Raw genomic sequence first — 14,644 nt, forward strand, 5'->3', positions numbered from 1 at the left:
GCTACGTATTGCCTATGAATGGATGCCGCGTTTGAAAACTTTTTACATCTTTTAATGAAATGATTCAAATGTTTGAAAGTTTTTACAAGTTTCACGTCACTTTAATAATGATATACCGGGTGTGTCAGTCAAAAATGGCTCACCCTATAGTTTTTTTATTTCAGATAAAAACGAGATTTGTATGTTAATATATGACAAAAATAAATAAAAATTAGGATTGATTGACGTATTCAATTGTTTTTGAAAATGACACTCTGAATAGAATGACATGTCATATGTCAACAATCCTAACTTATGTCATATAACATACCAAATCTTTTTTTTTTTTAAATTTAATCCTAATTTATGTTAAGTTGGGGTGAGCTACTTTCGAGACGCACCCGGTATAAGGTAATACGGACATGAATTTATCAGGACGCCACCGCAAATACACTGACTCCTGTTTATACAGGGACAAATGGTTTAATTTATAATGTTAAATGCTAATTTAAAATTTTTGTCTATCCTTCAGCTTTATATTTCAAAATATATCAGGATCAGTATCATATGACTATTTTTGAAAATCTCTAATTTAGAAAAAAAAATCCTGGCAGGTAATAAGTAGATTAAAAAATTTAACCATTAATTGTGTAACAGGAAAATTAAATCCCAATTTAAAGACAATTTAAGTTAGTAAGTATATTATTTAGAAATGATGTTTAAAAGCATGTGTTCCTCTACTGCATCCTTTATTAGCAAATTAGTTTAATCCAGACATAATATCGTAAATTATTAGTATTTTCTAATCTAAAAAACGGTAACTATTTTTAGTTGATCATTTCCTTTACCCTCTATCTTCTCCTCTTAACAATACACAACACCCCGCCTCTCTCATACTGTAATCAAGTACCTCAGTACAAATGTTGGGGATTTTAAAGCTTCTGCCTCGGCACCGTGCACGCCACTGACGGAGACAACTGTGTGAAACGTACAAGCATGTTGTGCCTGCTTGCAGCCAAGGCGTCGAGACCCGGCCTCACGCCAGTCGCCGTAGTGAGAGCTTCAGTACCGCCACCTAGACCTACGATCATCGGCCGACCAGACTTCTACGTCCGCTATGGAGAAAAGGAGATGGAGGCAGTGGCGTCGTTCGATTTCTTGAACGAATTCAGCTCGGCCAGCAGTTCGCTCAGCTGCTCTATCGAAGGAAGCTTAGAGGAAGTGGAAGAGATCGCCGAAGTGGACACTGTCCAGGCAGTATCTGCCTCGTCTTCAAGAGCTGTGAGAAAATTTAGCCAGGTCTAACAAATCAAAACCTTATAATTATATCTACACAACTTATCTGCTACTGTCAAACTGAATAAATTGTTTTAAGATATGATAATTGATGTTTAGTTCGATTAGTACTTTATATCCGATTCAGAGCACAAGGAAGGTCTTTTATGGGCGTTAATCAAACCGTCGATATAGTATATTTACATCTACAGTTATACAATCTGAGATAGAAAAATTCTGCTATTTTTTTATAAAATTCTATTATTCAGAAGGAAGAGAAACAACTCCGTTATTACCAAATTTTGTTTCTTATAATTGTTGGTTTAGCCCTACTTTCACGAATTTTTCCACTGAAATTTTAAATCTGTCAATTTGATAAGTGGAAATCAGGAATATGCCTTATACAAAAATGTGTTAATAGCAAGATCTTCACAGAACTTATTTTCGGGTGTGGTGTATTGAAAACTATGGTCTTCGGATTTGTGATATTACTGAATTGCAAGATTTCTTCAAGTTCGGTGGTCGTCTAATCTTTTTGTATTACCAAAATTTGATTAATAATGAAGGTGGTTCCAATCCTAGATAATTGATCTCTTTTTATTTCACTATTTTCATGAGTTAAAATTAGTTTATTTAATTGCTGGGCATATTATATATGCCTCCTCTCATCCTCTCCGTTTATCAATTTATGTGTATTTATGTTTTTTTTATATACATATACATACCTCTATTTCTTCTCCAGTTTTTAATTTTCAACCAATTGGGCATTCATTTTTAACATTATTAACTTCAATTAAATAAGTAAAAGTAAAGTTTCAATAAAAAATCAAAACGTTGTATAGGGAGGTGCATCTTAACAGGAAACATACACTGCAGGATAATAATAATCAAGCAGGAGAAAATTCGAGAGAATTAATTCATTGCATTAAATGATTATTTACTATAAAATAACTCTTTAGTAGAGGTCTGTGCTATTAGAGCAAATATATATTTCAGTGACCTGTAAAATACATTTGCCACAAGTTCTAGACTCTTTCAAATTAAACAGTGGGTACACTCCCTGATTATTTTTACTCACAGTGATATCATATGTGTCAAATACTAAGCGATATTAAAATGTCTAATATATTTTGTATCTACTTTATTCAAAGAATCAAATATTCACAAACCTGTCATAAACGTTAGAAAAATGGATTATAAGTTATTAACCTATATTTATCATTTGGCCCCCTGTATACGTTTTTTTGGAATTTTGTAAAATCACTGAAATAATAAAAAAAATTATAATTATATTAATTTTATGTACGGGCGCTAATCCATACAACTTTTACAACGTAGATGGTAAGTTTATAAGTATATTCAAGGAGCACTCAAGAGATGCTACTAAAAAGCCTGCAAATATATATAAAACTAATCTGTTTACACGAAAACACTGTTCAATCCGTTAATTAACAAGAGTCATAGGTTCTGTAATATTGGAAATACGACATAACGGCAGTCAATAAGATTATAGATTGTGTAGTCAGTTCATGTACCCAATAGTGATATGAATGTGAAGATAGTATACTGTTTCCGCATACAACCGATAAAATGAAGTCAACTCAAATGTCAAAGAATACATAGTATTCATAACATGGCGTTGCGTTTTTATTACACCTGTACAATGATATGACCTACGAAGATAAAAAATTTTTCAGACGGAAACCGCCTAAATTTAACCCCCAATTAGGTACTTAGCGATTCCCACCAAGTATGTTAATTAATAATTAACCATTTTCCATCGTTAAGCAATCACTTACTGAGAAAGTTTGTTTTACAATTTACAATGTAATGATGTCCATAACTAAACTGTGTGTAGAGTGATGTATTTTTATATAGGGTACTTATATATTTAGTACAAATCTAGTTCGTAAATAAAATATTATCTTTACTATGCATTTTTATTTGTACAACCATTATTTTTTATTTTCGAAACTTATATTCTTTAGAAGTAACAACTTGATTGTCGATATGGTTTAAAAATTTATTCCGAATATATTAGTAATTAATTTTACAATAGAGGTGTATAATAATTTACCACAATACCGAGGGAACATTTTTTAGGCAATTGGAAAAGTAAAACTTTGAAGTTTTTTATAAACAATTTATTATTTACAAGAATTATAACATTATCGTACTACCATCGTTTCTCCAAGCTTACTGAGACCTTTATTCTTCATTTGATTTTTTATTAAAATTAAACAAGCAATGTAACAAAAAAAAAATACTTTTATAAATAAATCACAATGTTTTCTTAATAATTAATAACAATGTATATTCAATCAATTACTAAGTTCACAATAAAATATAATAATAAAATAAAATTGAATTATAGTCACTTCCACATTTTTGTATGTAATCATAAAACAATAATGTGCCTTTTAAAGTTAGATTTAACAATGTAAAAAGTCTCTAAATATTTATCTAGAATTACAAAGACAAATCAAGCTATAAGCATTTTTTTGCAAACACGTCTGTCTAAAGGAACAATGACAAAAATGTTTTGCTACAGATTTCTGTTACCAAATAAAAACGCAAAAATAAAAATAAAAAATTAAGCAATTGTTTTGAAATTTGGTCTCATGAAAAACCCAATGGCAATAAAACTATCGTTACTATCAGCAATGTCTCATTCTTCTATTCGTTTTCGACTAGTTGTGTATCTTGAGGTAGGCATCGACGAAAAGATCGAGTTCATGTGACAAGTAGTTTGCCTTATTTCTCAAAACCTTAAAAAAATAATTCTATTAAATTGTACTTTACAATAATGCACGTACGGGTCTTAAGTACGTCGGATTTTAAAATGTTCTATACAGAATTGATAAGAGGGACACTTATAACAGGGAGGGACATTTTCTGACGAAAAAAGCGCGAATTGTCCATAAATAACCCCAAAATCAAACTCACAAAAAAAGGTTGAAAACAAAGCAATCAAAACTCAAATTACAGTTACAGCGGACGCTTCTAGCTTTATGATCCTCTTCTCAACCTTTAACACGGATCAAAATATAATGTTTATTCTTATCAGCTTAATATCGCTACTCCTATTTTTCAAAATTAATAAGGAAAGTATAAATAAAACAAAATCCCGATTTTCAAAATTTCATTGTTACTGCCAGCGATATGTGCAGACACGAGCAAAAGACAAATAAGCTAGAATCTGTCTTCTTTATCACTCTTATTAAACTTAATAAAGAAAGCTACAAAAAATGTCTATACCAATGTGGCGGATTCATCTATCCAAAAAAAAATCCTATATGGGTATTTCGCCACTGCAAGAAAATCTACAAAATAAAATAGTTATTTTTTGTAAACACTGCTGCGTTAATCCAACGGAAACTAATTGTTAGCAGTTAGGTTTACTGATAAACAAATTTACCTAAAACAAAAAAATGCTTAACATTTCGGAAAGTTTATCTCTTTCCGTCGTCGGAAGCAAAAAAATACAAAGAATAAAGAAAAAAACTATTTATAATATTTAAATGCAACTATTTGAGAACACTTTAGTTTTTTCAAAACAGATACGTCTACAAAAACCGTTGACGTTCTGTTAAAATGACAATGAACATTATTATTTTCTTGCAGTGGCGAAATACCCATATAGGATTTTTTTTTAGAAAAGAAAGCTACATTCTAACCTCATAATATTTAGTCAAAAAATACGTCATTGGAAGACAATTTTTGATTTTTAGTTTGTTCTTTAAATATTTTACGGTTTAACTTTAATGTTTCATTTTAGGTTCCTAAAATTAAGAAACATCTTATAAAATGAAGTAGATATTCTGAATTTTTAGACAAAAACTTGAAAAGCTTGAAGTGAGGAAAAATGCAATTTTTCGTAAAATTTTCGTATTATGTGCTCCAATTGATTTATGATAATAGTTTTTTAAACTCTGATTTGAGTTTCCTTTTTATTTTTTTTATCTGCAATAAAACCTACCTATATCCTCTATGTTTTTAACATACGCAATTACACGTGTCGTTATATTTAGTACATTATAAAAAGTATACAGATCATTCTGTGAATAGACTGACAACGAAACCCATCAGCAAGCAACGGGGATGTCAGTGTTAGTCGGGAAGTATTATGAACTAAAGACCTAGTTCAAGGAACAATTCCTCTTAAGGAACTAGAATTCCCACCTCTAGTGTAAATAATGCCAAATGATCCCGCGAGATTTAGACGTGTAAAATCCCGCGCTTCAACGTCAACGCATTCACGTAGTAAAATAATTTTACTCAATGTTTACAACCAAACCAAACAAATTTTATACTGACCTTTGCCCGACCGCTAGCATTATCTAACGTAGCTACCTCCTTTTCTAAAACTTTCAATTGATCGTCCATATCGTGAGTGGCCTTGTCAACCAAGCTGCACAACCTGGCAAAAGTACCGCTCAACTCTTGTTGCACTTGATGACTGCAGTTGGACGATGTTAAGTCGACGATCATGCGTAATTTACGGGTGGCGTGATCGACGTACTGACGTTTGAAAGATCGCTCTTTAGCTTTATTGGTCCACGTAAGACGCTCGTACAAATAGAGAGAACCGTATAGAGCACCTATAATATATACACAGTATTATAGTTCGATTAGATATGGATATACTAAATATTTGAATTAGTGAATTTGTAAGCACTCATTTTTCAATCACTGTAAACATATTGAATTTATAGAAAGTTTGTCACTGATGTTGATGTAAGTCATTTGTGAATTGTGCTGTGTGATAAAATTACACTTTTTTTTGCTTACAAATAGCATCAAGGTTAGGTTCAACATATGAAATTATGGTATATATTACACACTACACACACAGACTCTTAATAATAATAGTGATGGCGATGGCGGTTCGTTTTGTTTAGTCCTGATTTATATAGGGTGGTCCGAACGGTATTCCGGAAACTTCGGCAGCATCTTCTGCAGATAAAAATAAGTAAAAAAACTCATACCGTGCTGGCAAATGTTACTTTTGGGTCGGCATTTACATGTGTGGAAGTAAATCGCATAGGGATCTTATTAAGTCGGAGTGAGAGAAATGCGACCGACCGACGCGACGCGTGACGGTGTGCTGTTGCGGCGTTGCCGATACGCCTTTCCCTATCAAGTAAAGTAAAATCACGATCGCGAACTGCTTATTTTTAAAAGACTTTTTTTTTTCAAGAGATAACTAGATAAAATCATTAGGTTTGTAATGTTTCTGAGTATCTGAAATGGAATTATAAGGATATCGTTAGGGTGTCATTTTTTATATAACGAGAAAACGTCAGTAATCGCGATAATTTAAAAACTCAACTTTTTAACACATAAAAGGCCATAACTCAAGAACCACTTTAGATATTGAAACTTTTTTTATTTTCAAGATCGGATATTTTACAATATTGTCAAGAAAAATGGCGTATCCGCCAGAAATTAAAAATGTATTACTGGTTGCCTCCACAACCGCAACGTATCCGCCAGAAATTAAAAGACTTTTTCAGGCGCCATCTTTTAGTCAAGTCGAGAAGTAAGGGAATCAGACAATGGAATTGTCTGGTATGAAGAAGTACGCTTTCCGAGAATTGGGGAAATTTCGAGAAGCAGTCAATAGAGTATATAAGCCGGAGCCATCGACAACACTACAATCTATTATTTCTAATAGATTTCGAGATATCGATTTTTGAATTCAGAGTTATAATAGCGCGACCACTATCGAACACCCACTCAATTCCACTTATTTTTACCAAAAATGCAAGTGTTTCTAGCTTGCACTTAAAAAAAATCAAGCTGTAGGGAAAATTACGACTCGTTAATAAATAAACAAATCAAGTATCACGAGACGTAATTAAATCGTGAAGCTGAACGCATGACGTACACCTTTCCCTAGAAGTTTAAACGCATTGTACTCTTCTTACATACGGAAATCTCGACCCAAGACTAACCTTTGCCAGCCCTTAGTATAAATGTATGTCCTAAAATTTTTAGTTTTGGAAATACAGAGTGTAGAAATTTCATTTTTAATTTCAATTTTTTCAAATAATTTATGAACCAACGTCAATATTTGGATGAACTCTTTTTACCAAGAAGACTTTTACCAAGAGAAATTTTTTACGTAAAAAGCCGCGGAAATGTATATTTTTTCACTCACTAGTTTTATACAGGTATGGACGAAAAGTTATTACTCTTCAAAACAGTTAAAACACATATATTTGGCGCCCCCTACAAATAGGAGTCATATTGACATCAAAATCAAATCGCTTGTCAAAAAACTCACAGACGCCAATTTTCATCCAAATATTGACGGTAATTCAGAAATTATTTGGAAAAAATCCAAATAAAAATGAAACTTCTACACGTGTATCTCCGAAACTAAGCATTTTCGGACATACATTTAGACAAACTTTTTTACTTATTTTTATCTGGAGAATATGCTGCAGAAGTTTCCGGAATACAGTTCGGACCACCCTGTATATTCTTTTTTATATATGTTGGAGGCAGATGCCGAATTCGGCTTATGTCCGAAATAATTAGACATACGGCGATATTATAATTAAATATACCTACCTATATCCACAAAGTTACGCGGAAGAGTTTTGATTGCATTGGTTTCAACTTCTAGGCGGAGGGTGTTAATCTTTTGTTGATATATTATACCAAAAAAAGATTAACCCCCTCCGCAAAGAAGTTATATAAAGACTATTTATAAGCACGAAGTTGCACGCATCTGGCAAGTTTAGTATGGACAAATCGCCATATGTCTAATTATTTCGGACATAGGCCGAATTCGGCATCTGCCTCCAACATATATAATAAAAATGTATTATATTCTGTATTTTCTATAGAGAGTTATATGTATAGTCATAGTATTTCTAGCAGTGTTATATAGTAAAGGTGTCAAAACTCTTTTAGTAGAAAATTATATTTTTTTTGTATATGAATATTTTTTTCAACATTAATACAGATGCTAAGTAAATTTGTACAAACTGTAAAAAATAGACACAAAAATTTTTTAAAAAAATTTCCTATATAAATTTTTCAAAGATACGATGTCAACACAGGACATCCAAAGAATGACACAAAATCACTGTCTATTATATTGTACTGTTACAAATATAGTGCTCACCTGTAACTACAATAACTCTCCATCCTATTGTCTTAAACATGAATCCAGCTACCAGCAAACAGCCCATGGTACCTTGAGAACCGGCTCCCATTAACGCTATTCTTGACAACAAAGACCAGTCATCGAAACTAGTATTGCAAACCAATCGATTATCAACCACATCAACGGGCGTTGAGGGCATAATACTGCTCTGAGGACTCTCTCTTTTATTTTTAATACCCAAAAAACTGCCTTTGCTACCAGCAAAGCGTTGTATAAGTGCTGTGATTCCATAAGAAAATCTAAAAAAAATATTAGTCAATGATTTATTGAATCATATACAAACTTTACCTGAATTCAAGATCCTCATGAAAATCAGCACATAAATTATCACAATTTAGTCTGTAAAGAATTTCAAATGGCTGTCGTCCTGGCATAATAAAATTGCTGGCGCTTCTGTAGTTTTGTGGGATAAGAGATTCCATCCGGCTTGTCATCTCTGTCTGGCTTTGTTCCATATTCATTGCCAATGCAGTTGATAATCTTATAAAATTTAAAAATGGTGATTGATTTATTTGTATAATCTGCATACGCGTAAAAAGTTAAATGATGTCTTGCAGTAAAATATCTCTTAATAAAATTATAAAAGGGATTTATATCAAAATGCTTACCTGGCTCTTAAATTTGATCCTAATCCTGTTTCAACGTGCAAATGAAGTTCTTTCTTATACACATTTAAAACCAAAGGTTCAGGATGAAAAGGTAAGTTGAACTCATCGACAAGTGTGCTTAACCGTCTAATTTCTTCAGTTAAAGCTTTTGATACCCTTTGTTCAACATCTTCAACCATATTTCTAATTTTCTTTTTCATTTCCTGAGAATTATAAATATTAGAAAATATTACCGCATTATACCGAAAAATAATTAAAGTCACATAGAATGCTTTGTTGTTGATGTTGATGTAAGTCATTTGTCAATTGCGCTGTATGATGACAGAGCAGGCTTAGAAATAACATCACCGTCAGCTTCAACATGCGAAAGCATAGTATTACACACTCTCGACTATAATATTGATGGTGGTTCATAATTGTTTCAGTCCAGATTTCAATCCTTTACCGTTGATTGAAAAAATTGGGAAGATATGCAACCTAATGGGCAAATTCTTGACAAGGCTGATTTGATTCCGCTTATGTCTCAAGTGCTGCACATTGGAGACACCAATATTTCTGCGGTCAACGCATAAAACACTTATTTTCTGTCATTCGGCCGGCGAAGGCATAACGAAGACGGTGTGGATCTGAAGGCGACAGTGTTGCCATATCTGTAATACTTTTGACGAAAATATCTTTGGATGAAAAATTCGCGTTTATGTATTGAAAATTTATTCTTGTTAAACATAGAATAAACAATAAAAATAAAAATCTTGTATAGGTGCTGAATATGTCGTATGATCAAAAAAAGTCGTTTAGTTGGCTTGGAAATGACGATTATTGACATTTACCATAATATTTTACAAAATAACAGCGATCTTCATTTGCAAGCCAACTCTGACGCTGTTCTTTGTTTAATCATATAATATTATATTAAATTGTTTAATGATAGAAAATCCGTATTATTAAGGTACTGTGCTGTATTAGCCTGCAGCGGCGCAGAGCTAAACTAAATCTCGGAATTTTCGGACAGGCTAACGGTAACGCCAGCTACATCTCGGACAGGTTCTGTGCCACGAAATCGCCCTTAAGGTTGCGCATGTTCTAATTTCTTCAATCAACGATATTACTTACATTACATTAGTTAATATGCGAACTTAATACAGTAGTCTTTAATAGAGTAACTTAGAAAACCCTATGATCTAGGTAGAAAACTGAGTTTAATAAATAATACTCAAACGTGCTGCTCAACTGCACGTTAGAGCCATGCAAAAATTAAAAATTATGATGAAATTAAAATAACAAAATAATTGTCATTAACATTATTAAAATTTACTAATTTTATTCTTCTTTACCTGTGTTATAATAACCAATTGTTGTTCAGTATAGTTTATTTTATCAGTTAGTTCTTTACGTTGTTTTAATTTTTCTTCTCTTAATCTCAATGCTTCGTTATAAATACTTTCCAAAATATCTCGTAATTCACTATAAAATCAAATACAAAATAACACAGTACTGTAACTACTTATTGGTCCTTACTTTGCAATAAATTTGCCCCTTTGAGAATGCTGTTCAAATTTGGTTTTCACTGCAGATTTAGAAATGCACTCTTCAAATTTCCTTTCAAAATCCTAAAAATATGAAAACAGATATAAACTTTTTAGCCCAATCTATAATATTATTATACCTGAAATTCAAAGTATCTTGTCTGAAATCCCTCAGTTAATGGAGTAGAAGCAGTTTGTCCTTGCTCAGCCATTCTAGCTTGTAGGACTTCCTTTGCAGATATAAAGAATATCCTTTCTTCAGCCTCTTTTGAAGAACATACTCCCAACTCTTTAACTAGAAAATCTACAGCTCTTTCTTGATGTTGGCGTCGAACCTAATAAAAATAATAATCCTTAAAATATTCTTAATAAAACAATTTTTATTAATAAACAAAATAAAAAAACATAATATTCAGTTTAAAAAATTATGAACTCACCTCTTCCTGTTCATTGCAATGCTTATGCAGAAAATCAAAAATTAATCATTCTTTTCTGAATATTTTCTTAAGGTGCATATACATTTGCAAGCAAAATATGAGTGTAACAGGCAATATGGTTAACATATCTATCCAACAAACTTCAAGCAAACTATTTTTTACAAAGATGACACACATTTTAAAGAAAAGTCCTAAAGTGACAAAATGATGTGTCCTTATAGATAACATAGTCACTAAGCATTACTAATAAAATATTGGAACAATTTAACAGAAAAATTCTATACATCAGCATGATCAACTGTGACCAATGGCGACACCTAAACGTTTTTTTTTGTTTCTCTATTTGTTAAATAGAGACATAGAATCTCACAAAAAAAATAAATTCTAAATCTGTACTGTATAATTGTAATAATCAAGTTCTCAAAGCATATGATTTACATTTTACATTCAAATCATATTAAGAAATATCTCATTGGAAGACATCAATGGTATTGAGAATCCTTAAATATTTTCAAGAACACTAAACCATCCAAAGATATCTGAATAATAAACATGATGATGAGAAAAAAATATACAGCTTTCCATTAAGAACAACTTTTCTATAAAAATATTTATAATTGAATATAATAATAAATTTAAATATCTGAAACATCCTATATAGATCTATAAAAATAATTTCATAAGGTGGCTGTAGCATTGCCATTGTACATATTTTTTAAAATTATTGGAATGAAAATCTCAAACAGGAAACCTGTTATACCTATGTCAATTAAATTTATTTATATCAGTTAATGACATTCATCAAAAGACAGATAACTTCCATTACATAATTCACATTAGCAAATGGCTTGGCTTGCATATGTATAGCACCTTTAATGTATTAAAAAGCTGAAAAAGCAAACTAATGTGCCCTCTTAATTAAAATTAAGGAAAGCAATGCAATGCAACAAAAATTGGTGGTAGCTAATGGCTTTTTCATAAAATGTAAATTATGATGTAAATTAGTAGAGAACAAAATCTAAACTCACCTGGTCCAAAAACTCAGGTTCGGTTGCAGATGCATCCCATCTATTATTAAGTATAAATATATTTGGCTTTGACAATTTTTTTGATACTTTGTGAAAGAAATTTTTCTCCTTAAATAAAAAACAATATTAATTTATAAAAGAAGTTATTTTTAGACTACTAAAGACATACAGTAACCATTAAAGTTGACTCTGCATTAGCTACTAAAACAAAAACATCAGCATCTAAACAATGTTTATCTATCCATTCGTCCAAATTAGGTGTAACATCAACACCAGGAGAATCAACAAATACTACATCATCTCGAAGCAAAAGGCACCTTAAAAACAAATATTTAATTTGTATCACTATCACTGATACAATTCATAGCATCAAAAACTAAATTTATACCTGTTTTTAGGCCAAAACACTCGCACCATTTCTGATTCTGACAGTTTTTCTTTACACAATGCATGTGCAAGTTGTCCAACAGATTCAACAGCACAACGTTCATTTGAACCCTCTTTTGTAAGATAGGGATCTTCAGAAGTAGATCCCTCAACCTAGAAAAAATTAATTATTTTGGTTTTCACAAAATAAGAAAAACAAGAGACAATACCTGCAAAAAACAATTTGTTGTATGGCCAATTCCACTGGGTAATATTTTATCCCTTAACATAGCATTAATTACAGAACTTTTTCCATTAGAAGTTCTTCCAAAAAATGCTACTTTCATATGATCTCTAGAAAGAACTTCTCTAATACTATGAACTTTATCAACAAATTCTTCAATCTGCTTGACTTTTTCTGCAGAGACAATATGATCTTCTTTTTCAATCTCTGAAATACATATAATGAAACAGACTATCATACCAATTAACAATATTCTTACCATGCATATATTCGACAGTATCATTAACATAATCCTCAATTTCCCCAAATATATCATTAATTTTCTTTTTTGCTTTTACAAATATCTGCAATGGAGAATTATCAATACCATTGGTTCGCAATACAGCAGTTACATTCGGTCGGTTATGAGGCCCATCTCCAGCCATCATAGATATAGTGCGATTTATATAAGCAGCCATATCAACTCATGCAAGTGCGATGTGTTCTACTTCAATACAGTTGGATGTAGCAGACAAACAAAATCCGGCATGCACCATCAACAGCAAACTGAAAAAAATATACATATAAATCAATTACATAAGCTTAATTTTTAACTATGCCAAATTTAGAAACATTAAATCAAAGTGTACAAAATTATTGAAAAAAAAATAAAACCAGTATCTTTCATTCTATGAAAATAATAGAAATAGAAAAACCAAAACTACTGTTCAAGAATTTTAAATGCTGGTACCAGTAACTATATAAAAATAAAGTACCTAGGTAATAAAATATTCAAATAAATTAAATATTCTCCAAAATTGGAATTAAAAATAAATAAAAACTTCAAAGACCATGAGTATAGTACATTTTATAGCTCTTGGAATTGAAACTTAAACATCAGCTGATTTGTCAGTAATATTTACTGATAGAAATATCAAAACTAAAGTTTTGCAAAGCAAAATATGTAATAACAACACAAAAAAAACAAATTTTACACCGCATTTAAAGGCTATTATCTGAAATTAATATACTTTATAACCTGATTTGGCATATCCCTTGAACCCAACTCGAAGCCTTAAAATTTCCAAACACACAATAGGTACCTAAAAGTGTGAGGAATATTCTTAAATTTTCATTAAAAAGCAATTTAAACTAAATGTTTATAAAAGACTTACGTAAGTTTAAGTTCTTGTATTTAAATACGCCTTTTTCCAAATTTGATTAAAGATTTTACTAAAAATAAACCTTGCCAGTTACTGACATTTATGACGATATCACTCACTACTTTCTAGGTACGTTGTTTCATTTGTTGCAGTAATTGTTGAAAAATAGGTATCGTATTTACTGTTTATTCCGGAAACATATTTAGAAATTTAATGTTAAAAGATCCAAAATTTTTCTAAAAAATAAGAAGTATGACCAATAGGCAGCAACTTTTTTAACTTTTCTCTTTTTATTTGTTAAACAGTGTAGGCAACATTTTTTTAGGGAATTTGGTATATATCTAATTTCTAACTTTATTTCTAGTTAATTTGTTTGTCTATGGGTGTATCCATAGATTATATGTTAAGATTTATCACGAAACGGTAATGTAAAAAACGTTTCTTATTGTGGTGCGTATATTCCTTTGGTGGTAATACTACCCCCCTTTAGTATATTCTGGTATATTCTTACCTTTACAAAGATTCTTGCGAATCGAAAAAAAAAGAACTGGCCCAAACCAAAAAGCTCTGTACTATCCATAGAACAAAAATGTGGAAATGGGAAATGGGTGTTGATAGAGATGTATTTTTTTCTTCTGTGGGTAGTTGAACTTTGACAACTTTCATCTGTTTTAAATTTTTTTTACAGAATTGTATAAATTAATAGATTGTAGGGTCGATTCGCCAGCAGTCGGCCTTTTTTTGGGATCTTTAACTTTGAATATAAATAACAAAACACTACAAGAAGATCGCTCATTCGTTCTTTTATTAACGTTTTGTGCATGAACTTATTTTTACGTGAGAGAAATAAAAAAACCCT

The 14,644-nt window shown here is 31.2% G+C and overlaps 1 protein-coding gene across 5 annotated transcripts; it reads right to left on the bottom strand.

Moving 5' to 3' along the window:
- Positions 1–3,383: 3,383 nt before the first annotated feature.
- Positions 3,384–14,114, bottom strand: LOC115887434 (transmembrane GTPase Marf). Of its 5 annotated transcripts, none has more exons than XM_030906861.1 (16): positions 13,908–14,103; positions 13,798–13,855; positions 13,662–13,725; positions 12,903–13,189; positions 12,630–12,850; positions 12,422–12,573; positions 12,203–12,350; positions 12,034–12,141; positions 10,709–10,903; positions 10,561–10,652; positions 10,377–10,506; positions 9,043–9,245; positions 8,723–8,914; positions 8,393–8,673; positions 5,572–5,855; positions 3,384–4,022 (listed from the first exon to the last, which is right to left on the bottom strand). In XM_030906861.1, exons 4-16 carry the CDS (start codon positions 13,099–13,101, stop codon positions 3,945–3,947), a joined length of 2,283 nt encoding a protein of 760 aa, XP_030762721.1. In that variant the 5' UTR covers positions 13,102–13,189; positions 13,662–13,725; positions 13,798–13,855; positions 13,908–14,103; the 3' UTR covers positions 3,384–3,944. The 5 variants fall into 5 exon arrangements, with proteins under 5 accessions (XP_030762721.1, XP_030762722.1, XP_030762718.1 ...); XM_030906862.1 differs by having other exon boundaries at positions 13,905–14,103; XM_030906858.1 differs by lacking the exon at positions 13,662–13,725 and having other exon boundaries at positions 13,908–14,105.
- Positions 14,115–14,644: the final 530 nt, after the last annotated feature.

The sequence above is a fragment of the Sitophilus oryzae genome, unplaced genomic scaffold, assembly GCF_002938485.1.
Source record: "Sitophilus oryzae breed Bouriz unplaced genomic scaffold, Soryzae_2.0 scaffold_575_pilon_pilon, whole genome shotgun sequence".
Taxonomy (NCBI): domain Eukaryota; kingdom Metazoa; phylum Arthropoda; class Insecta; order Coleoptera; family Curculionidae; genus Sitophilus; species Sitophilus oryzae.

Excerpts from the sequence above, each read along its gene's own strand:
- LOC115887434 (XM_030906857.1), bottom strand. The coding sequence starts at position 13,101 with ATGGCTGCTTATATAAATCGCACTATATCTATGATGGCTGGAGATGGG. Across the intron at positions 12,851-12,902 it reads TACTGTCGAATATATGCATG|AGATTGAAAAAGAAGATCAT; the intron begins GTAAGAATATTG and ends TATGTATTTCAG. Across the intron at positions 10,507-10,560 it reads AGGGGCAAATTTATTGCAAA|TGAATTACGAGATATTTTGG; the intron begins GTAAGGACCAAT and ends TTGATTTTATAG.